The 13024-nt window shown below is 38.5% G+C and overlaps 1 protein-coding gene across 1 annotated transcript in view; it reads left to right on the top strand.

Moving 5' to 3' along the window:
• The window catches only part of LOC128732718 (calcium-activated potassium channel slowpoke), a 122943-nt gene that overhangs the window by 19821 nt on the left and 90098 nt on the right, over positions 1-13024 (top strand). Inside the window, exons 2-5 of the mRNA XM_053826038.1 lie at positions 484-642; positions 2537-2648; positions 2719-2870; positions 11262-11429. Of these exons, the coding sequence (XP_053682013.1) occupies positions 484-642; positions 2537-2648; positions 2719-2870; positions 11262-11429 (591 nt within the window). The remainder of the gene's footprint in view (positions 1-483; positions 643-2536; positions 2649-2718; positions 2871-11261; positions 11430-13024) is intronic.

The following is a 13024-nucleotide window of genomic DNA, read 5'->3' as shown; positions in this document are numbered from 1 at the left end:
TGGTCTAACTAGGCAGTCATCGTATATCAAAATCTCGGAAAAATCTAAGAGAGGCTGTTAGTGAGTGGGACAGTAACACCAGTCCCGCAATTGTTCTGTATACTATCAGCACAGAGAACAGACTACCAGGTAATTGACAAAATTGACTGTGCTATCAGTTGGCTGCAAAAACCGTGAAACTGTGGCTGTGGAACAAAAACCAGTAGCGCAAATTCGTCGGAATGTAGCGACAAGACTTCGCTTTTGGTTTGGAACGCCTTATGAACTGTTAATTATTTTGGTGAAATCATCTCCATTATTATAATTGCACAATGCATCAGTCAAAATTTTTAAGCTAGTATTGCCAGTTTTTTAGCATTGAAGATAATACTTTGATATTTTGTCTTAACATCAATTTGCACCTTTGCATATTTAAAAATCAATATTGTTTTTTTTTTACTATTTCACTAATACTCAACTATTCCATGTCTCTTTTTCTTGCAGGTTGTACTCGTATTCATCCTTAGCATCGCATCGCTCATCATATACTTCATCGACGCGTCAAACGAGAAAGTTGAACAATGTGAAAAATTTAGCAACAACATCACGCAGCAGATTGACTTAGCATTCAACATATTTTTTATGGTTTACTTTTTTATACGAGTAAGTATTCGTATTTTTTCTGCACAGCACAACTAGCGGTAAATTGCAGCAATTTTGGTCAGAAATTTCGGATGATTTGGTTTAACATGGCTTCTAGTCTTTCAATTTTAGTAAGTCTATGTGTATTCCGAATTTCCTTTTTTTTCCTTTTTTTCGGGTTATCCAACTGGTCGCTTAATAGCGTATAAAACTCTGCGCTGGGCCCTTTTGTGTTGTCAACAAAGTGTCAGGGAGACCTCAAACATCAGTTCTACCTGACGAGACAGGCACTGGCGCCCACTAAAACACAGGTAGAGCCCCAAGCATAGCCGTCACGCCTATACCCACAGGCGGAGGCGTTTCGGCCCTGCGCGGACTCCACGAACTGACTCTAAGATCTCTCTGCCAAAGGCCGGAATGTCATATTTTAAATATAATGATGATGATGACGATGATGATGATAATGATGATGATGAGAAGAAAAATAATAGATCGAATTTGTAAATGTGCTTTGGACTTTTTGTACCACTCGAGTTGCAATATGTGGTATAGTGAAGAAGTGGAGAATTCGTCAGCCCCGCCTGACACCGGTCTTCAACCGCGCGCCCGCTTTCAGTTTTCCAACACAAACAACCACAAATGAACCAATAGATAAAACAAATTTCGGAGCATTAGTGGTTATCAACTTATCAGGGCAAATTTAATCTTTCATCCCCTTAGTATTCACAGTGCATTCCCACGATACAAAGTAAATTGAGCGCAGCACAAGCTGGACGTTCGCGGTAGTCGACAGAAGCTTCAAAATATAGAGACTCGCCCGCCTTCCAACCCTCGAGACCAAAGTGCTGTAAAGCTCTGGGCTTAAACGTCTCTTTAAGACTCGACCCCTTCCCATCGACAGAGCCCGCGGACGGCCATCAGAGCTCAGGACAGCCACGGGGCCAGTGCAAAAATCCTACTCTATCTAGCAGCACCGCCTAGCCGAAACTCGAACACGCGACACGAATTGACCTAATTTTCCCATCTGCTACCTAAGAAGTGCTATTACCCGTAATCATTACAGAGTGGTCCTTCGGCATCCAATCGGATCTGGTATCCCGCTTACATCCCCTTACTAACCCTAAGCCCCCGACCAACTCAATCAATCCGACATTTTTCGGAGATATTTGTGACAGTTGTGATAAATAAGGATGAATCCCAGAAAACTTCATCTATTGTCAGAGATCCCCATGCTGGCCTTATTCTTAAGCGGAATAAAAGCACTTTCTGAACAACGCAACAATCACATTTGGTAAATTTTTACCCCGAGTCCCACTTGAAATCACAAAAGTATTTTGATATATACCCACATTCAGAAGTAAACGTGACCGCTGTTCATTTACTGATTAGTTAAAAAGCCCTACACCACGACAAGGTTCAGTTTTATCGTAGGGAGTAAGTCTATGTGTATTCCGAATTTCGTAAATTTATTCCAAATCTTTAGAAGCATCTTCCAGCCAGTACTCTCTCCAATGATGGCCATCCCTGGCGAGACCGACCATTACATTTAACTATAAGAGAATAGGTCTTTTGCATTTTAAAGGTTTCATCGACGAAATATAATATATATTATCTTGTTATATTAATGTAATCATTATTTGGGTTAAGAAGAGTTGCTCTTGGTTTGCGAAAAAAAATATAATTAACAGACTTTTAGAAGCATTTGAAGCAATCCACGAACAACTTGATATATTCTGCGAACGTCTAGGGATTCGCAAATCCCATTTGAGAAATCGCTAATCAAGGTGGTCAAAACCAAAAACTATTCTAATTTGCAACTGACCTGTATGTACGACAGCTTGAGTCGAACTGTGCCTTTATAATTATTTTTGCTCTGTAGAAGGAACTCAATAATCACTCTTCTTTCTTATTCCAGTTTATAGCGGCGTCCGATAAACTTTGGTTCATGCTAGAGATGTACAGTTTTGTAGATTACTTCACGATACCCCCGTCCTTTGTGTCAATATATTTAGATCGGACATGGATCGGTAAGTTGGGAGACCCATTTCGAACGCATGCTCACTAGTAACTAATATGATGTTCCTTTTACCCTTTTAGGTCTCCGTTTCCTACGAGCGCTTCGTCTTATGACTGTTCCGGATATATTACAATATTTGAATATACTTAAAACATCTAGTTCAATACGTTTGGCACAATTAGTATCAATTTTTATATCAGTGTGGTTAACAGCTGCTGGAATAATTCATTTGGTGAGTATCGATGGAATTGACAGTTTTGGCCCAGGCGTACAATCTTCTACCACAGAATTTCTAAAATCAAGTTAGCTAGAATAGAATCAGATCTTTATTGTTCTTAAAATACTGACAAAAAACACAAGAAAAAATTTCCAACGCTGAAATGCCAATCACTAAGACGGCCTGGAACGTCTGTTTGCCATGCCGTAAAATTATGCCAAACGCCTTGAAAGCTGTCTTTAAGCATATACCAGCCAGTGTTTGGTTGGTAAAATATCATGTAATACCCAAGGTGTACTGCGTAAGTACCCGCAACCGGATCGTTAAACAATTATGCTAAATTTTGGCATAAATCCTTTCTTCGAGAACTGTGCCTTTGTGCGGTACTGTCAGTGACCCGGCGGCGCAGTTCTACGAAGACCCAAAATTTCCAAATCAAAATACCCAGTACGATTGTGCTGAACTTTAGCATAATTTCGATGGCTCCCTCCCCTTGCAATCACTATTGAATAATTGTCATGTTGGTGGTGAGTATCGTTCCAAAAAGTACTATTCTTAGCCAAAGGTAGCTGTCTTTTTGCTAAACCAGTATATAACAAAGTGATTGTTCACTTGGCATTCAGCTTTTTACAAGGCCAATTAGTTGGAACAAAGCTATTTTATTTATTCAAAATCAAATTTCACCACCACCACCACCACCTCTTTTCCGTTCAACGCCTTTCCGACATTCCCTTTCAGTACGATACCAAATCAGGCTATAAAGAGAGTCATTTTGATTTGCACAAAATTATGACGCAAAGTAGCAGTTTACACGTAATATATGCATCATGTTTCAAGCTTGAAGGTCGACCGAGCGGCCCCAGATCGGCCGAGAAGAAACATACTATGCGCGATCTTTGATTTAGCTAATTTTCGTCGCCGTAGTATATGCATCGTAAAATGCATTTTTTCCACACACAGGAAGCGTATCTCCGCTGAGCACTTTTGGCTGCATCTGCATTCATTTTCGTCCTATCTTTTTTCACATACACATGCTATAATTGCCTAGGTAAATTCAATTGTTTTGCTGCATGAACTTTCAAGATTTTGATTATGAAAAGTTTCTTTTATCATCTTAGGTAAATACTCTTTCCGTACTAATTATCTGCAATAGTTATTTTTTGTCATTTTTTTACTATGAATTATTATTTCCTTCCATATCTTCGTATTGCATAGAAAGCTACAAACCGAGAATGCGACAAACACTGATGCCCAAATACTCGAAAGAATCGGTAACACTAGTTCGGTTGCGAGAATGTAAATTAATTTAAAAATTAATTTCTAATAAGTCTAACTCTAAACAGTGCATGAAAAAGGAAATTGATCTAATTATATTTGATTTGCTCAAGTAGAACAGTCGGCGGTTGTACCAAGTAAATACGTTTACCAATCTTTTTGTACAAGTGTAAAAGCCGCTCAATTACCAATAATACTAGCCAATAAAATTGATTTTTTATTTCTTAACAGTTGTACTACTTTTTAAGAAATCTTGTGGACCTTTTGTCATTAGTTAGAAGTCTTGAGCGTGAATCTTTTATTCAGGAAAATTTTTCAAATTTCCAATACTAATGTTAGATGATGTCGACATTACAATACGACAGTAAATACATACAATAGTACAATCACAGACTAACAGACATAACACTGAAGCCATATTCCATCGCCAATAAAAACGAGCATTTCCAATGTTCACTTAAGCCAAGACTCAAACAACAGTCGCTGCGCGAGAACGCCGCTCGCTTACGCTGTTTTCAGATAATATACAAGTAAATTTATAGCATTGCTAAATTTATAGCAAGCTGCTTTGCGTAGCACGAAGACTGCTACTGTGTTACCTGACTCACTGCGAATATGCGTTGTGTTCGCGGGATCGTGTTGGTTCGAAAGGTTTCGAAAAATATCGCCCTTGTACCGAAAATATCGTTAATTTTGATCACTAAAATTAACGTACTTAAACGTTACCCAGGTAACCAATAAGCATTAAAATAAGCAGTAAATCAGTCGTTTATTAGCATCCCTGGCGTTTTATACTGCAGGTTGTTGTTTATCAGCCTTTTGACTGCATAACTGTTGTAAATTGGCATCCACAATTCTATTTAAATTCTTCTTGTCGATAACTAGCTGCAAATAAGCATTGTCAGCACTATAAGAGGGCTAGCAGTAAAGTAGACGCATATTTTGCCAAAATAGCATTTAAGTAGCATTTAAGGCAACTTAAATGCTTATTGGCTTGCATTCAAATTGCATTGGAAATGCTTATTGGTTACCTGGGTATATTTCAAGTGCCAGTAGTACGCAATAATTGTATTGTGAAACTGAATTGTTATTTATGTAACTTTTTACAAATTAAATGCAATAACAAAAGCACAACTTATAAAAATCGTTTGTTATCGATATTAACTGCATATGCGTTATAAACGAATAAAACGTATGGTTACGTTTTATTTCAATAATACGCATATTCGCAGTGAGTCAGGTAAAACAGTAGCAAAGAAAGGAATATCACCTTCGATTTGAAAACTGGATACAACCCAGTTCATTTTTGACTGCCATCTAGTGGTAACAGGAACGCTTTTTACACGGAAAAAATTATACCACTTTCAATAGACCTGTCAAATATTCTGGTATAAATTAACGATGTGCGAGATAACAGGTTCACCCTTGTAAAGCGGCTTGTGTTTTGTGTGAAATTATTTTGTAGATGTTTATAATTTTTTTCACACAACTACTTCAATCCTACCAGAAGCATAATGAATATACCTTGTGTTCACTTAAAATCGATCCGATACAAATCGTTATGAGCGACGGTCCCTCGCGTAATTTTAAACTGTGAAAATAACGTACATAAATGTTACATTTCAAGTGACAGTAGTACGCAATGATTTGTTAATGAGTCACAGTGTTTTGCGGTGAGCAAAGTTACCATAAGCATGTAAATATTTTCAAACACACATACTTCTACATGTTGGAACCAATTAAGTCAGTCCGGTATCACCAATACACTCTCACGTATGATTTAACAATAGCCCCATACTGATGGGCCCAACGATGCTGGCCCCGAAACAACAATGGCCGCTCCATAGAATTTCTATGAAATGATTTCCCGCCCAGTGCTTTTGACGTCTAGATTTTAACCACAGAAAAATGGCTATGTCGTCGAATTATGGGGTCGAATTATGTCCATTTAATAGACTAAGCCGAACCAGCCGCAGAGCGTTACAGCCGTTACCAGCCGTTAAAGCGGTCCGTCTTAGCATTCTTATGGGAAAATTTACTTCAAACAAAGAGGCTCTATTGGAGTCAAATTTCATACACGTGTGCGTTAATATAGATGCTGATTGGTCTAGACACATGAAGTGATGAACCAAAAACGATCGGTGCCAAAAATGAAACGAACTGATCTATTGAACTTAGGGAAAAACAAGCAGGTTCTATTTTCCTAAACGTCTAAGTTGTGCAATTTTGACAGGTAGCAGGTAGAGGAACAACCTGTATTCGAAAGTCCTTCCACTAAAATCATTTTATCTATTACGGGTTCCAAGTTCCAAATCATCTCCGTTCCAAAGAACTGAAATCTTAATTTCAGTTTCAATTACTAATATGTGCCAAGCCGATATTTTATTTTAGATTTCAAAACAGTAAAATCTTTATTATACTGCATCACTTTTCTACTCCGATTATAATTTTTCAATAATATCTTCTTTAAGTTGTCATTAATAACAACAATCCTTATTAACAGGTAGAACTGTAGAGCTAACGGTCAATTCAAAACATAGAAAAAGATTATACCACAGTCAAAGTGGTATAAATGTACACGGTCTGAGAAAGTTACTCGAAATAAGAAAAAATCGTTGCTGATTTTTGCATTCCTTTTGTGGTCAGTTTTTGAATTCGTTTTTAATTGAAGTTGATCTTCCGTTCTGTGCTGCTAGTGACAGGTGATGCTAGTGTTTTTTCCAAGTTTTAAGGGTGTCATTGAAACGATGTTTTGTTAGAAAATTTGTTCAAAGTGTTACGTCTGTTAGTCTGTGGTACAATTACAAATTTATCTTCTACGAGAGAGTAGTCGTTAAAAGTTATTAGTCGTCAAGTTTAAATCGAACCAACCGTAGAGTTCGTTGAATCGCATTGCCATAAATCGTCGTGCAGTAAGTAGTTTGCATTCCGTCCTTGCAAGTAAAGGAAATACTAAGTTCTGAGGTGTCGTTTAGGAGCATACAAATTCAGTTGACTCAGAAGGGCGGGACAGTCGATATCTCCTAAAAAAGCAATCTAGCTAGGAACATGGATTGAGCTTCTTTCAAGAGTCTGCAAATTAAGTAAATGGTAGCGTTCCTCATATGGTGGAAGGTTTCTGGGATCGCGCCATGGAAAACTGCGCAAGGCAAACCGTAGAAATTTTTTCTGTACTAAATGTCCTGCCATTGACAGGTAATTAAACTTCAGGAATGTTTTACCGCATGGATATAAATACGATTCGGGAAAGCCTGCTCTTTTTGGGTACCAGATTGCGTATCTAGCTTACTTTGAAAATTTCGTGATCTCGGCCAATATTTTATACATTTCATACAGTCTTTAGACCGCAACCTTTTTTCCGAACAAATCCATGTTCGATAGCAGAAGAATCAGTGGATCTTGAAAGGCTATAGGATTTCCGAAGTTATTTTTGCAGGGTCGCAATGATAATGATCATACCGGAAAATGAAGGTCTATCGACGTCGAAAACCGTATATTTATAGTCTTGGCTTTATTAGAACATCAATGGTGACGGTTTCGCTCTATAAGTTATGCATTAAAAAATGGACTTTTTTCGGATGGTGATAGAAAAACTAAGACAGCTAATTCAGTTTGATAAATTTCCCATGGAATTACCTAATTATATTAGCTTGCTTGCAAAAAAATTCTACGCCCTTGCGAGCAGCCTTCCGGCAGTTAACCGGAACATTCACCATGGCGGACGAAAACATGCGTGTAGGCATGTTTTTAAGTTCTTTTTCGTTCTATTTATCAATTCCTCTTCAGCTTTCACGACAAAATTTTTGGAGTAGATCTTACGCTGCAGGTTTGCCCAGAAATTCCCGATTCTCGGTTCTCGACTTCAATATTCAGCCGCTCCATCTCCTCCAACGATCGCTTCGAGTAGTTGGCCGACGCCAGATCCGGCCAGAACACCGCGTCATCGCCCTTATGGTATTTCTTGATGAACGGCGCAACTTCCGACAGACACTTCATACTATAAATTTCCCCGTTCACGGCTAGTCCGGAGCGAAAGACGAGCGGCTTTGACATCCCCTTCTCGCTGATTGTCAGCCACAGCAGCACCTTCTTAAGGAACTTTGTGTGTGAAATGAACTTCACCTCGGAGCTCACTCACTTCCTTCGTGAGGGAAGTAAAAGTGCCCTGCCAGTCGTTGCCATTCACCGTCCATCACCGGGATTCGGAATTCGGAAAAATCGTCTTGACCATCTTATTCAGCCGCTGCCGCTGCATCATTTCCTACAGCTCCAAGACCAGTGGACGAGCCTGCCGCTTCCTGACATATATGTCCATGTTCGCCAGGTACTTTGTCACTGTTTGGCCCGTTGCACCTACCTCCCGACCAGCGTCCGCCTGCGATGTAGCCACTTTTCCCTCGGTCTTCCGCTTCAGCATCCTTTAGAGCTTCTTGTCGCTCAGGGTCGTCGGCCGTCCTGAACCGGGCTTTCTTTCAATGCTCTGATTGTTGTCCAATGCAGACTTGTTGTAAACACCGCTTGGAGCGGTACCGCTGCTGCATATCCCGGTACGCACCGCAACGGGTGCTTTCAATAAAAGCACGCAGTACCGCTGCTACATATTGGCACGCTCCCGAAGAACGCAAGAACCTGAACCGGTGCTTTGTCTTCGACTAGGCACGGATGAGCACGATGCGAAGGCTCGCATGATTTCGTACTTTCTATACGTTCATATTCGGTGTACGTGACCGAGCTGTTAGTACATTCGAGCTCCGCGCTCTAGTTCGGTACCGGCTAGTAAGCTGGCACGGTTTCGCCCGCAAAGTAAAAGAACGAGAATGCTTCTTGGTGAGATACGGTAAAAACTTTCGAACTACAGCGGGTGCTTTCCGGCGCGTCTGTTCGACTGTTGTTCTTGTCTAGGTGCCGCCCGAAGCGCTACGAACACATATCGCTCCGTGCCAAACAGAAAAATTGAGCACCGACGTGCGGTTTCAAATTCGTTTCTGATGCGAGTTGAAAAAATGCACCTAAACGAGGTGCGTGTTAGTTATGATCAGAGCAGAATGCTTGAGCACCGCTCCCGGTGCGGTGCGTATATTCACAAGTCTACTATTGGACCAACTGTGTCAAGAAGTTGTAGATGCCGGAACGGCCCACAAAGTGCCGCACGATGTCCGTTTTAGACGCGGCGGGGTACCGTTCCTTGAACGCGCTGTCTTCTGAACGGAGTAGCTTCACTGTTTTCGCCATCACGGTTAGAATTCGACTGATAGGGATGTATAATTTTTTTACTAGTGCTTACTAAGCTAAAAACATTCTATGGGAAATTTAGCAAACTCAATTAGCTGTTTTAATCACCATCCGAACAAAGTCTATTTTTTAATGCATATGTTAGACCAAAAATATTGAGTTTTATGATAGGTGGGATCCGAACACACAGCTCTCGATTGCCGTTCAAATGTGATACCCTTACACCACCGTCGCACTGCTTTTTTAACTACTGTTTTACCTGACTCACTGCGAATATGCGTATTATTGAAATAAAACGTAACCATACGTTTTATTCGTTTATAACGCATATGCAGTTAATATCGATAACAAACGATTTTTTATAAGTTGTGCTTTTGTTATTGCATTTAATTTGTAAAAAGTTACATAAATAACAATTCAGTTTCACAATACAATTATTGCGTACTACTGGCACTTGAAATATAACGTTTAAGTACGTTAATTTTAGTGATCAAAATTAACGATATTTTCGATACAAGGGCGATATTTTTCGAAACCTTTCGAACCAACACGATCCCGCGAACACAACGCATATTCGCAGTGAGTCAGGTAACACAGTAGTCTTATATCTCTATGTCTTATCTTGTTGCGTACTTCCAATTTTACCATTCTCCACGCACACACCCAGCGAAAATGTTTCTGTGTTGCTGTTCTGATTCTCTGTGTATTGTTCTTTTGTTTGTATCGTCGATGGTGGTAAACTCCTTATATAGGGCACGGGACGGCATTTTCACCCCATCAAGCGATGGCATCTTTTTTTTCGGTCTATGGCGTAGTTCGAGAGGCAGAACAGGTGATTTTGACGTTCTTTGAATAAAAAATAGTAGATTACATACAGTCTTGAAAAAATAGTTATAACATATTAAAATTGTATGACGGCAAAGTATTTTTATTGGCGAAAGAAAAGGCAAATAGGCTGAATTTAGAAACCTGCTGAAAATACCCTCCCGTACCCTAATCAGCAATACAAAGCGCAGTCATATTGCTAATTGCACGGAAAATTGTCCAATCAATATGTGCGCAATCGCTCATAGAAGTGCTATTTTAGTTTAAATCGCTTCAGTCTCTTCGGCGTACTTATTGCTTGAAATGTAACGAAAAAGTGTGCTGAAGATACCGAAGCGATTTAATATAAAATATCACTTTTATGAGCGATTGCGCACTTTGGATGGCACAATTCTCCTTGCAAAAAGCAATATATCTGACGAGTTTATTGTTTCTGTACATTGCCGATCAAAAGTGCCGCAAATTCGTGGTACATGTTAGAAGTACCGAAAATATTTACACTTTAAAATTTCCATCGTTTTAAATTTGATTTCTAGGGCAAAACCAGTGTTGTGCATGTCGATTTTCTACAGCTCTATATCATTATGATTATTAATTTATCGCTTTCTGTTCATTCATATAAAATGGCTTAATTTAGTAGTATTATGTAAGATCAGTTCCTCACGTGCGTGTACTTCTTTTTTCCTATGTCCCTGTAAATCTTTAAAAGCATCACCCAAACAGGTTTGTTCTATTTTGTTTTGTACTTCGGACATTTTTCCAAATCGCGTGCTACACATGGAACAGATCATTGAATTGTGTGATCTCTTTCGCATCGATATCCAATCGGATACATACTTAGGTATCTGCATTTATTTTGCATTTAAGCGACAATATTCACAAAACATCCCAACTGAATATCGGCAATTTACTGCTATCTAATTCAAGCATCTAGTAGGCCAGTTTATTGCGCATTTATACTATTTTTATCGACTTTTTCTAGACAGAATACAACAGGCTGAAAAAAATTTAATACAAATCATATTAAACTAACCGTTGTTTCTTCATTCTTTTCTTTCTTTTCGCCATTGGCAGCTGGAGAATTCTGGCGATCCGTTAGAATTTAATAATCCGCAACAGTTGTCGTACTGGACGTGTGTATATTTTCTCATAGTTACTATGTCAACAGTAGGTTACGGCGATGTTTACTGCGAAACCGTGCTAGGCAGAACGTTTTTAGTATTCTTTTTACTAGTCGGTTTGGTAAGTATTCAATTTTTCAACTGTTCTTTTTTCGATTTATTTTCCCATTCTCCTATATCTATACTGTTAGAATACGTTAAAACTATATACTATCCATCAATAATGTTTGTCAATTAGGAACGCCATATTTTTGCACTAACAAGAAAAATAAGTGTGTACGCCAATGCCCGGAGTCCAAATTCATCGAGCCGCCAATAAATTAGCGAATATTCCTTCATATCTACTACTCTCACAACCAATTGATAACAATTTTACACCATTATGTGAGCAACATTGTTCACATAACGCTTCAATAAGCAAATAAATTACTTCCGCTCTGTTTGATTTGGCAATGATAAATGACGGTTTCCACGTGGTTAAACGTGATTCAATTCTTCACAACGGATGGTATCAAAGATCCGATCGAAATAATTGAAACACGTCTTAACCCGTTCGCAAACTAAAACCCAACAACACGTCAATAAACGAGTATAGTCTCAATTAGCGTCAGCCAGTTCGAGACACTGCGGAAAACCCTACAACAAACGGATTTTGTATGAGTAAATGTCTCCCAATGCACAGCTTGCGATACAAGAAAATGCTATAATTATTTTATCAAGCCTTATAACTAAACACCAAAATTAACTAGATGCTTATAGCCCAATCAGTTCAGTGAACTGTTTTTATAGCTTTCGTATTTTTTGTCTTTACTTAAAAGCAATACAAAAAAGTTGCCGTATTTTTCAATTTCGCTTCGTTCTACTTACGTTTTACAGTTTATGTTCATTTTCCGTATAAGTTCTGAACAGATGAAAATTTTCCGATTTTCCCATCGGATCCTTGCAGTGTTCAGAACGTAAATGGCAGCAAAAAGCGAGTATTTATGTATGTGATTGATCATCCGTTGCAACTTAGCCCTGAGCTCGTGGAAACAAATTCTTCTGTAATGCATCTTAGTAAACTTTAGAAAGAATGATATTTATTAAAAACTATATTTTCTTAATGTGAACTTAACAGTTTCTTATTTTCAATATAGTAATTTTTTAACTGTGATTTTTTAGAGGAGCTCACCTAACTGAATATTACGAGCAAACAAATTACCCATTTCATTTCATTTTGGAATTATTTTCCAGTGCTCTTTTAACCCAAAATAGCCATTTTATCAATTTAGCGTTTTCGAATTATTGTCAAAAAAGGCCCTAAAAATCATTAAAAACAATTTATTTTGAATTTGTATAACACTTACATGAAGGACTAAACGATTAAATGATATTGAAAAAAATTGTTTCATTGATGCTCGCGTCTGCAGTTTTTGTGACGAACACCATCATAAACAGTTGCTAGCAGTTGATTTCAGCAGAGTTTTCCCCGAGTTCATTACAAGAGTTGCATATTAGCATACATAATCAATAATTATGTAGAGTACTGGTAGTACAGTTTTTCAAATAAAATTTTGGGAGCTATTGATTTTATTTATTTTGATGGGAAATACAACAGAACGCCGTACCAGAGTTGCCAGAATTTTGTCGTTACGTTTTATATGATTGTACTATTTTCCGTTCGAGCATGATTTAAGCAATAGCTATTTACAGCAATAGTCAGTCAACAAAACCGAT

This window comes from Sabethes cyaneus, chromosome 1 (genome assembly GCF_943734655.1).
Source record: "Sabethes cyaneus chromosome 1, idSabCyanKW18_F2, whole genome shotgun sequence".
Taxonomy (NCBI): domain Eukaryota; kingdom Metazoa; phylum Arthropoda; class Insecta; order Diptera; family Culicidae; genus Sabethes; species Sabethes cyaneus.
This window is presented reverse-complemented; position numbering and strand designations above follow the sequence as displayed.